At 44.1% G+C, this 9,929-nt stretch overlaps 1 protein-coding gene and 1 non-coding gene across 2 annotated transcripts in view; both read right to left on the bottom strand.

Annotated features, from left to right (window-relative positions):
• The window catches only part of CFDP1 (craniofacial development protein 1), a 106,345-nt gene extending 99,871 nt beyond the window's left edge, over positions 1-6,474 (bottom strand). The window contains exon 1 of the mRNA XM_053608124.1: positions 6,266-6,474. Within this exon, the coding sequence (XP_053464099.1) occupies positions 6,266-6,329 (64 nt within the window). The 5' untranslated portion in view covers positions 6,330-6,474. The remainder of the gene's footprint in view (positions 1-6,265) is intronic.
• Positions 6,475-8,623: 2,149 nt separating this feature from the next.
• On the bottom strand, positions 8,624-8,786 carry LOC128580238 (U1 spliceosomal RNA). The gene has a single exon (XR_008378568.1). It is a non-coding gene; the product is annotated as a U1 spliceosomal RNA (small nuclear RNA).
• Positions 8,787-9,929: the final 1,143 nt, after the last annotated feature.

Below are 9,929 nucleotides of genomic sequence, written 5' to 3' on the forward strand. Positions count from 1 at the left end.
CCAGCTACTTGGGAGGCTGAGACAAGAGAATCACTTAACCCCAAGAGTTTGAGGTTGCTGTAAGCTGTGATGTCACAGCACTCTACTGAGGGTGACATAATAAGACTATGTCTCAAAAAAAAAAAAAAAGGTCGGTGCCTGTGGCTCAGTGAGTAGGGTGCCGGCCCCATATACCAAGGGTGGCAGGTTCGAAACCAGCCCCAGCCAAACTGCAACAACAACAACAAAAAAATAGCCAGGGCCTTGTGGCAGGCACCTGTAGTCCCAGCTACTCAGGAGGCTGAGGCAAGAGGATCGTGTAAGCCCAAGAGCTGGAGGTTGCTGTAAGCTGTGATGCCACAACACTATACCCAGGGTGACAAAGTGAGACTCTGTTTCTAAAAAAATAAAAATAAAAAAAATTACTCCTTGTTTTGAAAATTGGAATTAAGGCAAAAGAATGAGACATTTATTCTGTCTTAGCTGAGCAGAGAAAGCTATAATTTACAGAACATCAACTGATAAATACAGAAGAGCCATAGAATTCGGAAAACATCATTTCTCAAACTCTTAAGACAGCAGTAATTTAGGCAAGGGTTATGAAGTGCTATTATAACGCAACTTGAGCTGGGCACAATGATGCCTGTAGTGCCACCTACTTACTTGGCAGGCTGAGGCAGGAGGATTACTTGAGCTCAGGAGTTCAAATCCAACCTGGGCAACACAGGAAGACCCCATAACAAAGAAAAATTAATAATAGCTAAGAAGCAATTTAAGTTTTAATCATTAAGTATATTGCCACATGGAATGCTTTCCAGTTCCAAAGGAAAGAGGGATCAGACCGTCATCACCCAGTCACAACCATGGAAATCATGTTATACAATACAAAAAAACAAGCCATCTATAATGTGCCCTACCCAAAAATATTTCATGTGAATCCATTACACATTCAGCTCTAACTTCCAATTTACTGAGAACCCGAGAAACAAAACCTCTAAAACGCCATGAGAGAACAACCAGACAAATCCAGGACACACGGCGTCATCTCTTCAGCAAATCAGTGTCATTACAGAAAGGGGAATGTGCTAGAACAAAACACGTGGAGAGGCAGGGAACCTGTGGCCTTGGAGCCACATGTGGACTTCCAGACTCGTGTGTGTGGCCTTATGACTGAAGCCAAATTGTTTTTTTTTTTTTTTGTAGAGACAGAGTCTCACCTGATCGCCCTCGGTAGAGCGCCGTGGCGTCACACAGCTCACAGCAACCTCCAAATCCTTGGGTTTAGGCGATTCCCTTGACTCAGCCTCCCAAGTAGCTGAGACTACAGGCGCCCGCCACAACGCCCGGCTATTTTTTTTTTTGTTGCAGTTTGGCCGGGGCTGGGTTTGAACCCGCCACCCTCGGCATATGGGGCCGGTGCCCTACCCGCTGAGCCACAGGCGCGGCCCCAAATTGTTTTTTTAAGCCAACTTTTAATAAAGGGATTTGTTCTATGAAGTTTTGATTTGCTTGAGGGACTGAACCTGGGGATGTGGAGGGCCTTGTGTGCCCTTGAACCTGTAGGTTCCCCCCTTCTTTGCATAAACAAGGTATAGTCATTTCAGGTCAGATGGGAAAATCTGAATGTGGTCTGTATATCAGATAAAATTTGACTAAAATGGATGGGTAGAAATTGTTCACTGAAAAGAGTAAAGTTGCAAAGTAACAAGACAATCTATGATTTCAGGGTGGAGAAAAATATAAATATCTACACCGGGGTATAGAAAAAGGTCGGAGTGAGTATTCACAAAAAGATCGACACTAATAATCTCTGCATCAATAATTTTCAACCAGTCTGCCCTGAAAGGATTTTGGGAGTGCTGTGAAAAGTTTTAAAGATCATTAATTTATTTTCTAAAGAAATTCAAAGTATAGGCTCAGTGACCATAGCACAGAGGTTATGGTGCCAGCCACATACACTAGGGGTGGCAGGTTCAAGCCTGGCCCGAGCCAGCTAAACAACAATGACAAGTGCAACAAAAAATAGCCGGGTGTTTTGGTGGGCACCTGTGGTCCCAGATACTTCAGAGGCTGAGGCAAGAGAATCGCTTATGCCCAAGAGTTTGAGGTTGCTGTGACACCACAGCACTCTACCAAGGGCAACATAGTGAGACTCTGTCTCAAAAAAAAGAAAAAAAAAAATTCAAAGTATAGTAAATACATTTCTTTTTTAGTCTTTTTTTTTGATTAACATAATTTAAGTGTGCTGAGGAAGTTTAACTATCGGTTCAAGTGTCATGAGATAAAAAAAAATTGAGAAACACTGCTCTAGATAGTTGGAATGTAATGATTCTACTTTTATGTTTTATTGTCTGCATTTCCTAATTTTCTACAAAGCCCACGCACTGCTTTTATAATAATATTATATTATTATATTTTTAAATATATAATGTTTAAATATTAAATTTATATTAATTTATATATTAAAAATATATTTTTATGCTGTCAGCATAAAAATGAGCAAATGCTGCAGATAGTTCTGATAATGAGACGCACATAGCTCTGGACTGTAAACATGAAAAAAGATGCTCTGGGTGGCACCTGTAGCTCAGTGGGTAGGGCGCTGGCCACATACACCAAGGCTGCGGGTTCGAACCCGGCCCGGGCCAGCTAAAACGACAGCTGCAACAACAAAAAATTGTTGGGAGTTGTCGTGGGTGCCTATAGTCCCAGCTACTTGGGAGGCTGAGGCAAAAGAATCGCTTGAGCCCAGAAATCTGAGGTTGCTGTGAGCTGTGATGCTATAGCACTCTACCGAGGGTGACAAAGTGAAAGTCTGTCTCCAAAAAAAAGGAAAAAAGAAAAAGAAACACCAAACATGATGCTATAAAAAAAGGAATATTCAAAGTACAAAAAAACTCTTCAAAATTAAAAATATGAAAGGGGGGAAACTCAAAGAAGGGCAAGAAGATAATAAAATTTCCTATACAGTGAAAGAAAAGTCAAAGGGATAGCAAAAAAATAAAAGGATAAAAATCAAGGACCACTCCAGGTCTAATATTAATAATGAAGATCTCAGAAAAACAAAAGAGAAAATAGAGAAATTGTCAAAAAATTTCTAGGGAAAAAAGTTCTCCGAAAGCCCAGCACAATGGCTGAAAATGGACTCTTACGAAGGTATAACACAGTGACAAACAGGTCTGATATGATGGGCAGAAATTAGTAAAAAAGCAGATTTCTTAATAGCACCACAGAAATCTAGAACGTAATGCAGCACAATCTTTAAAATTCTTCTGTTATAGAGTAAAAATGATACAATATTGAAAAAATACAATTTTTTATTGTTTGAACTCAAATCACTATCCAGCACTTCAAGCCTACCCTAAATAGCACCTTCAATAAAGGTCACAGCACAAGCACACTGCAAAGTCACCAGGTAAGCAGTTAGACGACACAATCTTTAAAATTCTGATGGAAAATTACTTCCAGGAAAATCACTCTCAACCTAGAATTTTTTTTTTTTTGTAAAGACAGAGTCTCACTGTACCGCCCTTGGGTAGAGTGCCGTGGCATCACACGGCTCACAGCAACCTGTAACTCTTGGGCTTATGCGATTCTCTTGCCTCAGCCTCCCGAGTAGCTGGGACTACAGGTGCCCGCCACAACGCCCGGCCATTTTTTTTTTATTGCAGTTTGGCCGGGGCTGGGTTTGAACCCGCCACCCTCGGCATATGGGGCCGGTGCCCTACTCACTGAGCCACAGGCGCCGCCCTCAACCTAGAATTCTATCCCAAACAAACTATCCATCAAGCCGAAGAGTAGCATGATTACTTTTAAACATTGAAGGTCTCAAAAAATAAAAATAAAAAAATTCCTTTCCAGTTCATTTTCATTCAGGGGGAAAAAAAAAGTTCCCGATGGATCCTTCCTCAAGAAGTTATTAAGTTATTAGAGAATTTTTTCTAATTTTCATGGAAGACATTAAGAAAAAAAACATGAGATCCAAGAAACAAGGAATCCAATATAGAAAAGAGATAAAGGGAAAATCCAGACTGATGATAACAGAAGATCCTAGGTTTAAAACTAGAACATAAAAAATAACCAAGCCAAAATGGAGCAGGTCAGAAGGCAAAAATGGACTTTCAGAAAATTAAAGTAGAATCCTAATCAAGCTAAATATTTCAGGAGATGATTCAGAAAGTTCTCAAAATTTAGAGGCAAATTAGTAGCAAGTATATAGACAGCAAAGCAACAAGAGGTGGTGATAATTAACTCTGGAATAACAAAGTAGTGCAGGAAAAGCAATCACAATATACCACACAGTTCAGATGTGAACATGGTGGTCATACTCATTAGAAAAAAGTAAATACTGAATATGAACCTAACTAAATTTGCAGACTGGAGTGCTGTGGAGGCCCTAAAGGAGGAAGAGTTGTAAGAGATCCACCATGCAAAAGTTAAGTCAACAGCAATGCAACACCAATTGAAAAAAGTTGGAAAGCAGTTTCCTCTGTAAAGGAAGAGGGATGAAGGGTGATGGGAACTGCTAGTTTTCAAAACAAGCCTTTTAGAAATACTTGACTATGGGGCAGCGCCTGTGCCTCAAAGGAGTAGGGCGCCGGCCCCATATTCTGGAGGTGGCAGGTTCAAACCCAGCCCCAGCCAAAAACTACAAAAAAAAAGAAAAGAAAAAAGAAATACCTGACTATGTTTAAGTATATGCAAAACTTTGATTGAAATAACTAGTTTTCTTTTTTTTTTTTCTCAATCATTTTTATTAATTGGCTTTTATAGGCTAAAGTGCATAGTAAAGACAAGAAAGAAAATGGCATACATAGGAAAAGGGACTTTTTTCTTGATAGCATTAGAAAGGACCTGAGATTTCCTAAGTGTCTGTTCTAGGGAACACTGGACTGAGGGAATGCACACGCAGGCAGCAGGCCTGGGGCTGGCTTCTGGCTTGAGTCGTGGGCCTGCTGGCATGCTAAACCTGCCTAGGCAAGAAATGCAATAGAGGGTGCTGGGATAAAGGATCACACTTGGGATAGATGCTGCTGGTACTGAACATGAGTTTACCTCCATTCAGGACCCAGGGGAACCAGCACTGCTACTGAAGCTCTCCTACGGCAGGTAAAGAAACCTCCATCATCCCAAAGTGCAAGTCACAGAAAGGGGCACAGGGGTCAATCCATAGTTAGCCCAAGCCTGCTGCATAAGCTCCCAGATGGTGGGCAATCCCACTTTTCCCTCTTTTAGTAAATATATAACTGGGTCAGGGTGAGTTAGTAAAGTATTTCTTATTACATGCCTCCATCTCCTGGAGGGAGGGTGCCTAAGGAGAAGGACAGGAAGGCTTAGTCTCTCTGGATAACTAGTTTTCAAATGATCACTCTGGTAGCATTAGGACCAATGTTGCTGGATGGAGAACAGATCAGTGAAACCAGTTAGAAAGCAATGGAGAATTAAAATAAAGGACAATGAATGGTAGGCAGCTGCAAATGAAACGATGGCAGTGAAATGGATGAGCAAGTGGTCAAAAAGTAATTTTCCACGTAGACAATAGAAATTATTGAATGGATGGAAGACAGAATAAGGGCGACTTGTGGGATAGGTTGCTTTTGTTGGTTTTTTTTTTTTTTTTGAGGGGGAGTGTAAGAGGGTTCGTTTTTCAGCTGAGCAACTGTATGGGTAGAGACACTTTTGAATGATAGGTACTTCTGGAGGAGCACGATGGGGGAACGGACAAGTCTAGGTGGTAAGATTCAATTTGGCCCCATTCGGTTTGAGGTATCTATACCCCCAAAAAGTTCTAAGAGGAAAGCAATGGACAGAAGTCGCCCACATGCATCATCATGGGAACTGTCTAACAATCTTAACTTTCTAACCAGGCAAAAAGTGGCTGGATCTTGGACTTGTGGTACAGCTTGCAACTCCCTCGATCCAAGTGGTCTGAAAAAAACCTCCAAAGGTCAGACTGCCTTCCAGAAGGTTTCTGAAGCAGCAGTGTCGTTTGAGCACTGACCGACAGGGACCCGAGGGACAGGGGCCGTCTTCACTTGCTGGTTCCCGCGCTCCAAGAGGGGCGGCGGCCGAGGCTGGCCCACGCGGAGCAGCTGCACTGAACGTCCCCGCGCACAAGTCTGTGGCCAGGGCGGCCGAGGACGAGGGACCAGAGGGCCGGTACGCTCGAGGACCGCGCGCCACGGGGTGCGCCCGCGCCAGGGGGTCGATGCCCGCGGAGGCCAGGCGCCTCACGCGAGGAGTGGGGCGGGGCAATCCGCCTCTCGCGTCAGGCAAAGTCGCTCACCCGACGGCACGTAGTCTTCGTCCTCCTCCGAGGTGGAGAAGTCTTCAGAGTCGAATTCCTCCATGTCGCTGCCGCTCGGCGCTAGCGAACCCAAAGCACCGCAGCAGCTGCCCGGAACAGCGGCGGTCTAGGGAGCGACCATAGAGCTGGGGCGGCGGCAGCTAGGGCGGCCCCCCGACAACGTTGTGCACATGCGCAGAAAGTGCTACGTGGTCAGAAGACGACACTTCCGGCCGCTGCCTCAGGGCTGACTTTCCCTGGGCCCTAGCGCGAGTGGGGACCCTCCCACCTGCGGTGGGTACTGGAATTTGTAGTCTTCGGCTTCACCTCACCTCCTTGATTTAGAAAGTTTGCTAAAATAAAATTACACGTCTATGGAAATATGTTGACCTTTATTATTCATGGGTTCGGGTTTTCAAGTTCACTTGCTTGCTAAAATTTATATGTGACCCCCCCAAATGAATAATGAGAGTACTTTCTGGAGTTACTCCTGGGCATGCGCAGAGGATGAAAATTTGGAGCTGGCAGAGGCGCGGGTTCCCAGCTGCAGCCGGAACGAGGGAGAATCTCCGCCTTCTGGTTGCAGCTCTCAAGTTGTAAACGAGAGTCCTTTCTTCGGTCCATTTAGTGACACTTTTCTTTGCATTTTTTTGCTCTTTGTTGGTGATTTTGCTCCCAAGCGTAGTGCTGAAGCGCTGTCGGGTGTTCTAAGCGCAAGAAGACAGTGATGTGCCGGATGGAGAAAATACATGTGTTAGATAAGCTCCGTGGGGGCCTCAGTTAAGTGCTGTTGGCCGTGAGCTCGGTGTTAACGAATCAACAATCCGATACATGGAGAAAAAGGAAAAGGAAATTCGCCGATCTGTACGTGAGGCCGCTCCGGAAAGTGCTAAAGTAATATCTACAGTGCGTGATGAACTATGGAGAAGATGGAAAAGCGGCTCAGTTTGTGTATTCCTGAGATGAGCACTGATAAAACAAAAACAAACAAACATTGTGGACAGCACTGTTGTGAGACTGAAAGCCAAAGAAACTTATGGTCACATTACCCAGGGTCAGAGAAATGTTAAGCCCTTCTCTGCGAGTGCAGGCTGGCTCGCACGTTTCAAAAAGCGATACCGGGTGAAAAATGCTAAACTTGCAGGTGAGGTAAGTTCTGCGGACCAGGAGGCCGCAGAACAATTTAGAAAATACTTGCTAAAAGTTCTACAGGAAAAAGGTTATGTGGAAGAGCAGGTTTTCAATGCTGATAAGACAGGCTTATTTTACAAGGATGTTAGCAAACGAATCTATGTAATGCAAATGGCCTCCAAAGCCCCTAGCTTCAAATCACGCCAAGACCAAGCAACCTTGCTATTGTGCACCAATGCCAAGGGCGATTTTAAGTGCAAACCGCTAATAGGGTACAGAGCCCAAAATCCACAAGCATTTAAAGGAAAAAACGTGAACCATCTGCCAGTCCATTGGAGGTGAAACAAAAAAGCATGGATGATGTCTGATTGGTTCCACAGCTGTTTCATCCCAGAAGTTGAACAGTATCTCCAGGGCAGAAACCTTGCCTTCATTATTTTATTAATTTTGGGTACTGCTCCAGTCCATCGCTGTGAAGAACTTGAAAATGCACACCTCAACATAGTTCTATTTCTGCCTCCAAACACTGTCTCTGTTGTCCAGCCCCTTAATCAGGGCATAATAAAAGCCGGTCCACCAAATCAATTTTTTTTTCTTTACATTGCTTAATTTATTTATTTATTTTGTAGAGACAGAGTCTCACTTTATGGCCCTCGGTAGAGTGTCATGGCCTCACTTAGCTCACAGCAACCTCCAGCTCTTGGGCTTAAGCGATTCTCTTGCCTCAGCCTCCCAAGTAGCCGGGACTACAGGCGCCCGCCACAATGCCCGGCTCACCAAATCAATTTGAAAACATTTTTCTCACCCCTTACCCTTTAGAACTCTCCTGTTTCTTCTCAGTCACCAGCCTCTGTAGTTTGCCTATACTGAACACTTTCATGTAAATGAAATCATGTGTAGCCTTTTGTGACGGGTCTCTTTCACTCAGAATGACGTTTTCTTTCCTTTTTTTTTTGAGACAGTCTCATTATGTTGCTCTCGGTAGAGTACTGTGGCTTCATAGCTCAAAGCAACCTCAAACTCTTGGGCTTAAGTGATTCTCTTGCCTCAGCCTTCCAAGGAGCTGGGACTACAGATGCCCACCGTAATGCCTGGCTGTTTTTTTGTTGTAGTCATCATTGTTGGCAGGCCCAGGCTGGATTCAAACCCACCAGCTCCAGTGTATGTGGCTGGCACTCTAGCCACTGAGCTACAGGCGCCGAGCCTCAGTGCACTTTCATTGTTTCCCAGGGGAAATGGTGAACGCAGTCCCCCACTACCACAAATTATGCAGTTGAGTTTCCCACATTTGGAGAAATCGCAGGGGTTGGCACATCCGGAGTGCAATGGATAAGCCTCGCCCTGGGAAAACCACCTTCGTGATCTTGGTATCTCCCTGCCAGGTATCTCACTGCACTTTCTTGATGGGCATTCTTTGACGCCTAAGTTTCTTCTGATGAAGTCCAACTGATTATTGTCTCTTGTCTTGGTGCTTTTGGGGTGGTATCTAAGAAAGCTTTGCCTAAGCTAATTTTGCTCTTGTTTTCTTCTAAGAGTTTTATAGTTTTAGTTCTTACATTTAGGCTTATGACCTATTTAAGCTGATTTTTCTTTTTTTTTTTTTTTTTTGAGACAGAGCCTCAAGCTGTCACCCTGGGTAGAGTGTTGTGGCATCACAGCTCACAGCAACCTCCAACTCCTGGGCTCAAGTGATTCTCCTGACTCAGCCTCCCAAGTAGCTGGGACTACAGGTGCCCGCCACAACGCCCGGCTATTTTTTTGGTTGCAGCCGTCATTGTTGTTTGGTGGGCCCGGGCTGGATTCGAACCTGCCAGCTCAGGTGTATGTGGCTGGTGCCTTAGCCGCTTGAGCCACAGCTGATTTTTCTTATGGTAGAATAATACAAATGTAGGTCTGAAACTTAGACCCTTTAATTGGAAGCTACCATTCTTGACCTCATTTTCCTTGGGCAGTGTAAATGGACCCTTTTGCCCCATCACTGGGGTAGGTCTGGAGGAAAAGATTCACTGGAGTTCTCCAGCAGACCTTCCCCACCAGCATCCCTGGCACTGCATGCTACTGTTCAAATTCATAACTATAAAGGTTCCAACCCCTTGAAGGGTAACTAAAGTGGAAACTGGTTTCTAATAATTGACACAAAAAAGTGGTGGTTAGCAAATCCAACTTAAAATCATGTATTGTTTAAATGAGTTGCCAGTACTTAAAAATGTAGAGATTTCAAATAGTTGACTAGTTTCCAGCTTCCCTTGAAAAATGAAAATCTGACAACAATTGGGCTTATGATCCTGCAAAGCTGAAGCAGGCAAGAGCCAAGCACTAGTCAGCCTCTTTAGACAGGACTCTCCAGTTAGCCACGGTACTCATCCCTCCCACCCCTGTAAGATTGCTGGCTATTATTCTGCTGTCCTGGCAATAACTTGGGAGGTTCTGTCTGTCAAATGCAGCACCGTTAACCCCTCATCTTCCAGTTTCTTTCTACCATTCTTGGGTCACTATCTTTTTGGAAACTCAAAGTTCTTCACCCATTAGGTCC

The sequence above is a fragment of the Nycticebus coucang genome, chromosome 2 (assembly GCF_027406575.1).
Source record: "Nycticebus coucang isolate mNycCou1 chromosome 2, mNycCou1.pri, whole genome shotgun sequence".
NCBI classification, from domain to species: domain Eukaryota; kingdom Metazoa; phylum Chordata; class Mammalia; order Primates; family Lorisidae; genus Nycticebus; species Nycticebus coucang.